Source organism: Saccopteryx leptura, chromosome 2 (genome assembly GCF_036850995.1).
Source record: "Saccopteryx leptura isolate mSacLep1 chromosome 2, mSacLep1_pri_phased_curated, whole genome shotgun sequence".
NCBI lineage: Eukaryota > Metazoa > Chordata > Mammalia > Chiroptera > Emballonuridae > Saccopteryx > Saccopteryx leptura.
The window spans coordinates 267,541,075-267,554,586 of record NC_089504.1 but is presented as its reverse complement, the minus strand read 5'-3'; the positions used below and the strand labels follow the sequence as shown (position 1 = coordinate 267,554,586).

General features: G+C 39.6%; 1 protein-coding gene across 1 annotated transcript in view; it reads right to left on the bottom strand.

Annotated features, from left to right (window-relative positions):
• The window catches only part of HMCN1 (hemicentin 1), a 412,067-nt gene that overhangs the window by 313,040 nt on the left and 85,515 nt on the right, over window positions 1-13,512 (bottom strand). The window contains exon 2 of the mRNA XM_066361732.1: window positions 2,836-2,906. Coding sequence (XP_066217829.1) covers window positions 2,836-2,906 — 71 coding nt within the window. The remainder of the gene's footprint in view (window positions 1-2,835; window positions 2,907-13,512) is intronic.

Genomic DNA, 13,512 nt, shown 5'->3' with positions numbered 1-13,512 from the left:
CAGTTCCAAAACCTTCAGGGACCTCAACATTCAATGACCAAACGGAGGGAAACCAACTATCTAGGATGCTGAGAAAAAATGGGAAGAAAAATGAGAGTGTAGTTAAGGAAGAGAAGATCTCCAGAAGAAGGGAGAGGTCAGTACTGTCAAAGGCTACGGAGTTGCCCACCTCCTGTATAGAGGACTGAAATGTTCCCACCGCAGGTAGCAAAACAGAGGCCGTGTGTCATTAGCTAGAGCTCTTTTAACGGAGTGGGAGTGTCCGAACAAGACTGAAATAGACTGAGTGGTGACAGGGGAAAGAGGTGTGAGGAAAGGATGGCCATGAATACCGACAGCTAGCTTGGCATTGAAGACTGAGCAGAGTAAACGCTGTTAATTGTGAGAGAATGTGAGAAGACTAAAGATTTGTTGTGTGTTTTGTTTTTTTATGCTTTGGCTTGTTAGGATTTGCTTGTTAGTTTGGAGATACTTGAATATATTTAAAAGTAAATAAGAACTCTTACACAGTTGAAAGAAACAGTTCAATAGTGTTAAGATCCTGAGAAAGCCAAGGGGTTAAGATCAAGTAAAGAACGAGGGGATGGCCTGACCTATGGTGGTGCAGTGGATAGAGCGTTGACCTGGAATGCTGAGGTTGCCAGTTCAAAACCCTGGGCTTGCCTGGTCAAGGCACATACGGGAAGCAACTATGAGTTGATGCTTCCCGCTTCTAAGCCCCCCCCCACCCGCAATCTAAAAATCAATAAAAATAATAAATAAAAAGGAATGAGAGGATGGGTGGGTACCGAGTACAGGTGGATTGAATGCTGGGTATGAGGAAGCAGAGGGCTTCCATTGGAATGTGCCCATCTGTGAAACAGTAAGTGGGCTCACTTGTTCACTGTAGGCTCATTTGCTGAAATCGCCATTAATAAAAGCTAATGGGATGGAGGTTTAAGAAAAGTAGATATTTGCAGTTGTCACTGGGAGGCATGAGAGATTTCATTGACCAGAGAAACATAGAAGGATTATGGGAGTATTAAGAGTCCAGTGGAGGTAGGTGGTTATGTATTTATAGTGGGTTTAACCTGCCACATTGTGAGACTTCGACAGCACTTGACTACCAGTGGACAGATGTGAATAATGCATATCATTGGGGTCATTTGGGAATAGGGGTTTTGCCTTTTGTTCTTTTATTTTTTACAATTTATTTATTTTTTACATTTTATTTATTCATTTTTTTAGAGAGAGGAGACACAGAGAGAGGAAAGAGATAGAAAGAACAGAGGGAGGAGCAGGAAGCATCAACTCCCATATGTGCCTTGACCAGGCAAGCCTGGGGTTTCGAACTGGCGACCTCAGCGTTCCAGGTCGACGCTTTTACCCACTGTGCCACCACAGGTCAGGCAGAACACTTATACTTTTAACGGATTTTGCCTTTTGAATCAAAAGCAATGGCCAAGAAAGAAAAGGAGTGTCTTTGAAATAACAGAACGCTGAACTAGACTGAGGAAAAGTAAAAAAAAAAAAAAGAGAGAGAGAGAGATCTGATGGCCTGGGAGACAGGAGAAGGCCCAGTGGACTGGTGTACCCGATGAGGGGGAAGAGGCTGTTGTAGTGCAAGGAACTGCACCAACAAGCTTGGTGGACAGGGGGTTGTTGTTGGAGATTAACCCTTTGAGTAGTACAAATGTTCATGTACGTCCTCGTGCCTCCTGACCATCCAGAGTACGATCGTACAAAAATTTTTTATTTTAAAAATGTCTAAGGCAACATTAAAAAAGGCAAATGTATGTTCTTCTTGTTTCCATAAATTGGTTATCAAACAAATATGATTTTAACTTAATAAAAGTAGAACTGGAGCTAATTTCATTTTTTGAAAAAAACTCACTCCCGGGGCTCAGTGAGCATGAAAACAACTCACTACTCAAAGAGTTAAGATGCTTGGTTTAGCGATTTGAGAGACAGAGTGCATTGGGGTGATGATAAGACCCAGAGGAAGTGTGGGAACAGAAGACTGAGACGGAGTAAAGGAAAGGTCGTTGACGACGACTAGCAGGTTAAGGAATTGAGGAGAGAAGGTTCTGACAGGTCACTGTCAGTAGAACTGAAGTCCCCCAGAAGGAATGATGGCACCTTGAGGGGCAAAGGCAGCCAACAATCCAGGTACCAACACCTTACGAATGATGGGGAGTGGCCACAGTCTATAGATGCCCAGGGCAGAGACCCTCATGGAACAAAGTATATTGAAAGAGCCTCAGGGAAGTAATTTTTTTTTTTTTAATGAATGAATTTAAGGATAATGTTCTCAAAGTTGCACCACCGAGAAGGTGCATATCAATCTTAGCTCCAACTCCTGTTTTCGGAGTAACATTTCAAACAACGGTATTATTCTCTAATAACCCAATTATACTTACAGTCAAAAATTTTATGTAGTTGACTTATAGCACAGAATATCAAAATTACCATTACTATTTTAGAGGAAGAATGAACTGTTCCTTATTATTCTCAGTGAAAGAAGTCATCAAGAGCTGGGGTCAGTAAACTTCTGTAAAGGGTCATATATGAACATCACAGACTATGTGGGCCAAACATTCTGTCACAACGACTCAGCTCAGCCACTGCCACATGAAAGCCGTGACTGACAGCGCACAGATGAATGGGCACACCCAGCCTGCCCCCCTCCACTAGCCACTGCTCAACTCATCCAGGACTGCAGTGAGAAAAAGAAGTGGTACTGGAATTGAACCATCAATAATAACTTCTTTCAAATATAAAAATCTGGAAAATCAGCTAAAAGGTCATGATTTTCCTTTCCCCCAGAAAGAAATGAAATGGAAAGCAAGCACTCACCTGAACATACAGTTCTCTCAGTTCATACTGAAATTTCTTGGGATCTGTGGTAATTGTCACTGGCCCAATCTCTGTGAAGGTAGAAATGACATGGGTAAATAAATCATAATCAACAGCAGAAAAGATGCATTATTTGCAAATATCTTTTCACTGTGCGGTAGATGGTTCTTTATTACTACAAAGCCATCTGCAAAGCAACAGACTATTTCTTAATTTAAAGCTACCAAAGAATAATTTACAGTTTGCTGTAACTTATGCAGACCTAAAAGAGTGGGTTGTTAGCCTTACCAAATGCAAATGAATAGTCAAAAATGTCACAAGACAAAGAGTCAGGAGATCCCGGTTCTATGCCTTTTCACTCTCACCGGTCAGCAGATATTTACTGAACACCTACCTGGTTGTTGGACTCTAAATGGATCACTTATTCATCCTACGATTCTGTTTCCTCAACTATAAATTATAAATGTGCCTGCAGCTTTTCTGCAAGTCCAAATTCATTTAAAATAAAAAGATTTAACACGAAACAAAAAGAGAACAAGTGACCTTCCCTGCCTATCCCACAGAGTTTTTAAGACCTTGCAGAAGCAAAGCTAAGAGGACATTAAAAGTTCAGGAAATGGTCCCTATCACTCTCTCCCCAGGGCTGCAGTTAATGTCCATGGCCACCACCATTCTCCTGAGCTGCCTTTGAGCACCGTGGTTATATTTGGGGTCACTGACACCCTCACAACTGTCCTGATGTATTGCACAAATCACTGCTTCAAATAGGAACAGGTGGTGGCCACAGCATTCGCGAAAACCAGGAGCAAAGTCAGGGGAAGGGAGAGAGCCCAGGTACCTGTTTGGGTTAAACTGGCAAGTTTTTTTTTGTAGGACATAGCCTGTTGGTTGTAAACATTTTAATCCACAAAAATCATTTTCTTAAAAAAAAATAGACAACTGGAAAGTGGCCATTACAGGTATTAACAACTTTCCCTGTTTAAGTAATACTATGTATTAAAATTCATCTGAGTAGCATATTCACAAACATACCCTCTTAAATCCCCAGGGTAGATAAAAAGTTTCCAATTATATCTAATGAAGATACAGGGTGCATACGAGGCGACTCCAGCACAAAATTATAAAAATACTTAGCATTGAGTTTTTATAAGACTTTTCTAGCTTCAAAGGGACACTGCTAGCAAAGGATTTTGTGACTTCAAAGGATAATAATTAATTAGCCAGGCCTTCCATAATGCGCTCAATGTGATACAAAAACAGACTGTAGGATTTCAGAAACAAAGGAGGTAAATTGGGAAAGCAGCACCATTTGTCCACCATAACCCGTGTCATTTTTCTTAGACTTTCCATGAAAAAAAAAAACGCCTCTGTCATCCCCACAGATTAGACACCCAGCAGCACGCAAAAGGAATGGCCGGGCAGCTGGAGGGACTGGAAATGCAAACTGCACGCTGCACACAGAGCAGAGCGGTCATTAGCCACGCACAAGCCGTGTTCCGAGTACACGGAGAATCGGCGAAGCCTACTCCCTCAAGACTAAACAAAGGCATACTTTGCAAAGGAATGCAAAACAGCAAAGGACGTGCCGGGCACTTACACTGACATAGAACTTGTCAGCAGGATTGTCCAGCCACGCTTCTATGTTCCGACACGGCATAATACTGAAACAATTCTAGAATTCAAAACTCAAACAGTAAAAAAGGAACACAAGAAAATGCTACAGAGAAGCAATGACAGAAGAATAAAAGGTGCATATGTGCAAGAACAATCGCTTTAATGATAATTTTTAAAAAAGAGCCCTGGATAGATGCCTGTTCTTCAAGAGTAGAGACCAAGAAAAATAAGAGGTTAAAATAAGAGGACTGATTAGCCTTCATGCGGTCTTCCAGAGACTCAAATATCCACCTGTGTTCAACAAAGAGAGGACATCTCTCCTGCAGCTCATTAATAAACATTTTTGCAAACCACACTGGACAACTGAGATAAATCTTTTATCAGTTATGAGAAATGCTCAGGAGAGGTAGAGACTTGAGGAGCTGCCACATTCCTCCAGCTGTAAGCGTCCTTTCCAGCTCTTTCGAATTGAATGATACGACTACTTGGCAGAAACGGCCCTCCTCCCTTCAGGACTCGCTCTATCCCAGTCTTTCTCTTCTCTTAATAGAGCCCTGTGCCAGTCCTGTCATGAGCAATTTCCTTTTCTCTTCCTTTCTGCTCGTGTTGGTTTCATCCCCTGCCAAGCCTTTGATGACATTCAGCAGGTACAACTTTGTCCTCTCTTCCTGCCTGAACACGGTCCTCTGTTGCTTACAGAATTAAATGAGAACTCTCCAAGACATTCCAGGCCCTCTCCTATTAATCCCATCTTCGAAATTCGTCAACACCCTTTACTTAGCACGAAGGGACTATGCTTCCTCGCCGCCCTGTGGCCATCCCCGCTGTCTTTCCTCTGCCCATACATCTCACATCCTATAAAGCCCGACTTAGGTCCTAGCCCCGTGAACATTTTGCCTTTTCTCCAATTTGCCTTAGTGTTGTTTTGATAACATCTGTATAATAAATACATGGGGAAAATGATGTGCGTAACATTTAGTATCTCCACTTCATTCAGTTAATTTTCCTTAGTTGTGTATATACATAAAAAATAATAATAATAATAAATCAACCACCAATTTCCAAATACATAGAATCATCAAGCTAGAGGAGACATTAAAAGTCATTGCTTTAATGCCCTTTCCAAAAGACAAAAAATGTGAGGTCCAGAGGAGACGAGATTGAACACCTTCAGTGGTAAAGAAAGAGGTCAAGATGTCTGAAAACATGCCTCCGCTTAGTTACCTGCGCAGCTCACTCACATTTCCTGTTTTCCGAGACCTCCGATCTATCAATGATCATATCACTCCTAACTCTCTCCTCCCTTCCTCTGGACCACGGGCAGGACGGGCCATGGTCCAGAGTGTCCTATTTACACACATCTGGAATTACTTCTTGCCGCGTGCCTGGATATTATCTTTAATAGACCAAAACACTATCCCTCTTGCCGAATAGATCTACGATTAAACACACAAAGAAACATCACTGGAAAATTCCTTCTAAAATCTATTTAACAAACATATATTGAGCACCTAGTATATGTGGTTGTCACTGGTAACAAGGATGAACAAACAAGAACCCTGCTGTCAAAGTCCTGATGGTCTGGCGGAGAAGATAAAACTGTAAACATGTAATTACAGTACAGTGTAGCAAGTGCAGAAATATCAGTATGGAAGAGGTAATGTGGGAGCATTGTTTCATACAGAGAATGCCTCTGGGGAGCGGGGGAGGGGGGGACAAGCAAGGGAGATTTCAAAAAGGAGATGAAAATCCAGGATTTGGAGTTAAAGCAAACAAATGAGTTATTTATAATGCTAATTTCTTTTTAAATTCTATATATCTAGTTTATTTATCAGGCAAGCCTATGTTCTATCAGATTACTATTACCTATAACTATCTATATTTCTTTTACAATTTTTTTACAATTCACAATACTTTGTAACAAGTACTTATTACAATTCACAATGCTTTGTAACACACAGTGACTCCCTCTGAGCCTTACCACCTCATGAAAAATGCCGAACAGATACCATTACATAAACAATTGAAGGTTAGGTGATAAACCAAAGCCACCCAGTCCCTTTGAGGACCAGTGCTGTGACATGACGGCCTCTGCCGACAGCGCGACCCTGTGATACTACGACTGCCATTGCTCTCCTGTCTCCCTCACGTGGCTGTCAGAGGAGAGGAATGGTTTCAAAGTACTTACAGGAAATTCTTAAGTAATGTTTCAAGACGGAAAAGAGGGAGACAAGAAAAAAAAGAAGAAGGGTTAAACCAGATCCTTTATCTCATGACACCATCGAGCCTCCGTGCTACTCCTAACGGCCGCAATACATGACCAGTGTGGCACTGATTAGTCAACTGAAAGTTTACAGTTCCTCTATTAACCATATTGTTTTGTTCTTTCCTTTAATCAAGTCATTGATGCAAATGATTGACAATTTTCCACACAGAGCTAATCTTTAAAACTAAAGGAAACATTAAGGTAACAGATATAGTTACAACCACGAGAAACGCACTGCTCTTCCGAAGACCAGTTTTTATTTAAAAAAAAAAAAAATAGTAACTGAAATTCTCAGGAAGCTTTTCCTCTTTGCATTAACTTTGTTATTTCCTAGGGATTTATCAGATGGCTTGGATTTATTTCCCGCATCTCTGCCATTGTTCTCTTAATCAGAGTTGCTGGATTGTATTTGAGAAAAGAATGAAAAGAAATTCACAATGCAGTGTTTTCTTTCAAGGCTTCACTTGGCAAGATCAACATCCAGTGTCTCATTTCCTCTTTCCTTTCCACTAACGCACTTCTCCTTAGAGTTTTTCTCCACTCAAAGTGGTTCCTTGACAATATAAGGGATATTTATTGCTGCTTGTTGGGGCCTGTGAATGCTTTGATAACAGTGTATATTTCTTAGCCTTATATGTATAGTTACACATAAATATGTGAAAGGTTAAAATGAGAACCCCTAAGCTGCATCATTATAGAGTAATCGACAGGGGTAAAACATAGAGGCATCAAAGAAATATATAAATCACAGGGCCTGCCATGATGGAAATTTAAATATAGTTGAAGTCCTTAAAAATTCCAAGCTATGAAAAGTTTAAAAATCTAACCCAGCATCTGAGAAGGGTCACGTGGTACAGAGGCAGAGGGGCAGCAGGTGTTCTTGGGATCCAGAGAAAACCGAGACCCCTGAAAAAGCATCAGGGAGCAGAGGAGGGGTGAGTTGGGATGGGAGGAAACACCAGGTTCACAGACGGTGACCTTAGATCAAAACAATTCCAGACACTGAGACATGGCCTGCTCAGAATCCCTTCAATAAGCTAAACCTCAACAAGGTCCACTTCCTGGAAATTCTACTCTCAGTCAATTAACACAAATCAATTACATTGTTTTCGATGCGAGAAGTTGCTAGTATAAATATACATATTCAAGTTATCTACTTGGGAATGTAAAAATCATAATTTTTGCTTTGGGTTGCTACAGAAAATCAGACTAAAAATCATATTGACTTCTACTGTTTTCAATTTAATCTATTGTATCCTCTTCCAGATTTCTCTGTCTTCCTTCAATTATGATGTTGCTGTCCAGCACCATTTTTAAACGATCTGCATCTGATCCACAAAAACAGGACTGTTTCCTGACTCTGAGCTGAACAGATGCCAAATATATTTCAGGACTCATTTAATTGAGTGCATTCCTGCTCACATTAGACAGGTAATTTTCAAGACCACTTAAAGGCTCCTAATGATTGTTTTGACGTGAAGTGATGAATTTGGTGTGCTTTATAAAACCCAGGTCAATGATGAATTCATGCATAGCATGTTAGCCAATATTGATTAAATAGCATTCTGCTCCACTATCCAAAGAGATCATTCATTTAGCAATGAGTTGGATGATAACCTTAAACATATGCACTTAACAAAATTACAGATAACATATGTATAATGAATGCAAGTCATTTCACTTGGACTGCTGAACGGGATACAGAAACATCATGAACATGAACTCAACAATGTTACACAGTTGTTTAGAACAGGAAGCGAAGAAGAAGGCCTGAATATGACAAAAGACTTTGAGGTACACTGAGTACAATGTTATTGCTCAGGCTGGACTTCGGCCAGGGCTGCAGCCCGCACTCGTGCAAAAACAGCCGTGGGGTTTTTAGTGGCCAACGAAGTTCAGACTCTCAGTTTTACCTGTAATCTTAAGTACAAAATGGCATTTTAACATCAAACTATATCCATGCATTGATAAGATATACTCAGAGACATAAGAAAACATAGTATTTTAAGTCATACTATTTAATAAATTTAACAATCTTTCCAATGTGATCGAGGTACCCTGAAATTTAATGAGAAGAAAATTAATACTATGCACAAGAACATTTTTAAATTTAAATAATAATATTCTTATTGAAGTTGGTCTTTTAAATTTTAAGAAAACATGTTATAACTCATTTCAAAGTTTTAACTGTTCTCTTAAACAATTATTTAATGGTCTTTTACATAAGTCTAGACATCAGTGAGGGATAAAGAAAAGTTATGCAAGGACAGGTAAAATGGTGTCAAAAAAGAAAAAATATGTTTGTCTGTTCTTAGAAAAGAATCATTAATATTGTTGAAATTTCCACATTAGGAGAATAGATTTCACTTCAGCCCTGATTGTTTCCACAACCAAACAAATGTATGCACTCCTCTGACCATGTTTTCAGGGGAAATATAATTCAGTGCCCCAAAACCATATTTATGAAGTGAACACTTTATTTAAAACAATATGGGAATCAGAGACATTGCTAAAAATATAATAGATGTTTTTGTGTGTCTGTACATATGTGATAATATCGTGTGTGGTTTTTCTCCACATACCTGCATTCATGCATTCAACAAGCAGGCAGGGACATGGATGAGGGTGTGGAGAGCTGGGATGAGGAAGGTAGAGTGGTGGCCAAGGCTAGAGCCCAGCCCCAGCCCTCAGCAGGGCAAACCTTTCTGTAACTCCCAACCCAGACCCCAAGCACACCCCACCACTGAGGTTTAGAGATCCCTGGTGGTCACACATCTGCCAAGGGTGAAGGCAGGGGGCCATGAGAGGAGGAGATGTCTGGCTCAACCTCACCAGATTCTCCTCCAGGCGGAGCCAGTGCTTTGGGCCCGTGCCTGGAGGTAGGGATAAACCCACAGCTCATCCGGCCAGCAGCCAAGCTCAGCTGCATCCCAATGTAGGGCCTCAGGGGCCACAGTGGGTCTGCACTGGGCATACTGGTGCCCATGGGCATCCCTTACAGGCACAATGCCCAGAGAATCTTGTCTTTCCTGCAACCCTTTGGCTTAAACTATCAGCATGAATTTTGCCAGCCATTTTTATTTTATACAATGGCAGTTCTGAACGCAAGTATCAGAGCATTTAACACATACAGATTCACCCAAATTGCACAATTTATACTTCATGTATGATGCCAGTGGTGCCTCCTGCTGTCCAGAGAAGACACACACAGACCAGATTTAGGAAGGTTGAACATTTCACTTCTAATCCCAGCAATGGTATGAATGTTCCAGGATCAACATGACATTGAATTGAGTACTTACTGAAAAACATAACAGATTTTTAACAACAAAAAAAATGGTTTTATAAGGAAAGCTAAATATCAAAATATGTGTATTCTGGCAAGTTAAGTTATGGATAAAATACATTAAAAATCAAAAATAATTTTTTGCTTGTGTGTGTTTTACAATACTTACCAACAATATTCTTAAATTTATTTTGAACTGCACATGGGCAATGTATACCAATGAAAACGGACAAAACAAAAAAGGACATTATAAGCACCAATAACTAGTCGGATAGTAGTGCTGGTACACAAATAAATATGTAATAACTAGAAAATAATTAATAATCTATATGTAAACTAGTATCTGAAGACAAGGTATATAAAATAGGGTTATTTATTTTTAAAAATCTTTTTTCAATTTATATTTTACATTATGTAATCAAATTAGCTCCAAAAGGATGAAATGGTTTGCTATAACCATTACAATTATTTTAACTGACTCTAAATTAGAATATATATCAGCTATTTAGAAAAATAACACTCTCCTTTTAATCGTAATAGAAGCAATCACAAGGGAAAATACTAACAGGTATGAATATACAAAAATCAAATGAAGACCAGGATCCACCCAGCAACCCCTATCTGGGGCCAATGCTCTGTCCATCTGGGGCCTATGCTCACAACTGAGCTTTTTTTAGCACCTGAGGCAGAGGCTCCAGGGAGCCATCCTCAGTGCCTGAGGCCAAGGAGAGGAGAGGGATAGAGAGGAGGTGTAGGGGAGGGGAGAAGAAGCAGCTGGTTGCTTCTCCTGTGTTCCCTTACTAGGAATCGAGCTCGTGACTCCCACATGCTGGGTTGATGCTCTGCCACTGAGCCAACTGGTCAGAGCCAATAACACAGTTTTTTTTTAAAGATTATCTCTCAAACCAGGATAATAATAAACCTAGAATATTTGTGATTGCTGGTAAGATAAGTGGTTACCACTTTTGTGAATTTACCATACTTATGTGTATTATAGGTGTGAGTCCTAAAATTATGTTGTGATAGGCATTTCCTTTTTGTTATAATTCACTGAAAATAAAGAGGCAATGCTATTACTAGTATGTCAATAAATAATGTCAAAATTGAGATATGATTAAAAACATATCATCCTCTACATAATATTAGGCAGCAATTAAACTATTGTTCCATGTAGAAACACAGGTAAATGTTTATCATACAACATTAAATAAAAAGGCAAACAGAATTGTATATCCATTTTGTTGTAACTAGCTACAAAGACAGAGAGGCATAAGGAAAAATTCTAAAAGGTCACACGGGATTTATAAATTGATATTTAGAATAGGTAGACTAGTTAGAGGACTTTTTTCTTATTTTAAATTATTGTACTTATACTTTAAGAAGGAAGGAGTTTCACTTGATCACATACAATCTTGAATTTGCACTTATGAGTTTTTGCTGTGTATGGCTCTTAATTGGTTTACAGTGGCCACTAGGAGAAGGCACAGAAATATTTCTGAGCATTAGGCAAGATGACAAGGAAATCACTGATTTGAGACATGACCTGTTCATGCTATGAGGTGAAATATTTTAAGCATTTAGAATCTAATCAAAATAGTCATTATCTGGATGTCGTATTCTTTTTCAATCCTCTCACTTCAAGCTTTTATCTTTCTTTTAAGTGCACAACTCCTGGCAATGCCATCTTGCTACAGGTAGTCTTTCTTGATGTACAAAGAATTCCTTGTGATTGAATGAAATAAAACACTCTTCAGCCTTGTAACACTGAAATTCAACCACAGTCACATTTGGCTTCCCTTCTTTTTATCACTATGTTTATTTTCTCCACAGTCTTGCAATGATGTGAGTCTGTTGACACACACAGGCGTATCTGTCTTGCTTTCTTCTCTTCATAAAAGAAATATTGGAAATATAAAATATCCAGTATAATTGTAAATATCAAACATAAAACTGAATTATAACTTAAATGAGTATGTACTTTTTAATTTAAATATCTCTCTTAAAATGGAGGAAGTTCAGAGTATTCACCCTAAGTGGTGACTAAAATTATCCCAGATTTGGAAGTTGCCATAGTTTCTTCAAGGTCAGTGAAGTCGATTACTTGGTTCCAGTGTCAATCCCAAGACTCCCTGTGCCCATACCTGGTCATGGAAAAGCACCCACATAGCAGCCATCTATCTCACTCCCTCTCTTCCCAAGTCACCAGTGCACGGCTGCACTTGCAAGGAGAGGCGTGTGTCACCACAGATACCAATAGCCTATGGCACGTTTCCAAAACTTTCCACAAACTATAGACAAGCAACAAAAGACATTCTGCATTTCTCTCATATCACAATGATCCGTCCCCTCTTATCACCGCAGGGTTTCAATGCCTCTGCGCCCAGTTCCCAGGCTTCTCTGCTTCACTCTGAAGAACATTCCAGTTAACTGATCCTATCGAGCCTTCTCTTTAAAATCTGAACTCCAAAAGGCAGGGGTTGTTCCTTTCTTGTACAGTCTGTAGTCAACCCAAAATGCAATAATTCACATGTGTTTTACAGGCTTCCATTAATAACAGAGACACTGAAAGGGGGATGTATCCAAGTGAAGCTCCCAACCAACCTGATGAATAGTGCTTGGGTTGGTGCTGCTCCAGACCTCACCAGAAAAGTGACCGAGCAGAGATGAAGAGTGGCATCTCATGGGGAATTGTTCCTTCACATGGCCCCATTTACTAAATGTTTGACCTAAGAGGCAGATCTATTGTTTTGGTTAGGAGCTCAGGCACAGTAATCAAAACTTGGGTTAGAATCAAGGCACTGCCCTGTATTAGTGTTTTGTTTTGCATTTCTGTCAAGTTCCTTAATCTCACTGACTCAGTTTCCTCATCTATAAAATGGGGATAATAAGCGTATCGATACCACAGAGTTGTCCTGAGAGTTTAATGAGGATAGCGTGCTGTTACTGCCAGCAACTTGCATGACAAGGTCAATGACATTATGCTAGGGAAAAGAAATATCTACTACAATACAAGGAACAACTTCCTTCTGAGAGTTCAGAAAAAAATGCTTTTCTTATGACTACCACTACTTAAGATAATTTAACAAAATTTGAATTTCTGTCTCCAAAAGGTATTAATAGATAAGGCACATTCTTATTAAGCCATGCCTTCTAAAAAACTCTTTATATTTTTACCTTGCACAGGATGAAAAAAGTCAATGTGAGTTTTTAATTTTAGATAGCTAAAACTCTACTTCCTTGTCATTGGCAATAACAGAACATCATTTCAAGTTCCTTGTTTTTATTTTTTTATTGATTGATTTTAGAGAGAGTTGAAGGGAGACAGAGAGAGACAGAAACATCACTCTGTTCCTGCATGTGTCCTGACCAGGGATCGAACCAGCAACTTCTGTGCATCAGGATGACGCTCTAACCAATCGAGCCATTCGGTCAAGGCTCCCATTCTTTGTCTTTAAATCAGATCTCAGATTTTGAAGTTACATGTTGAAACATTTTAGAAATATGCTTGAGC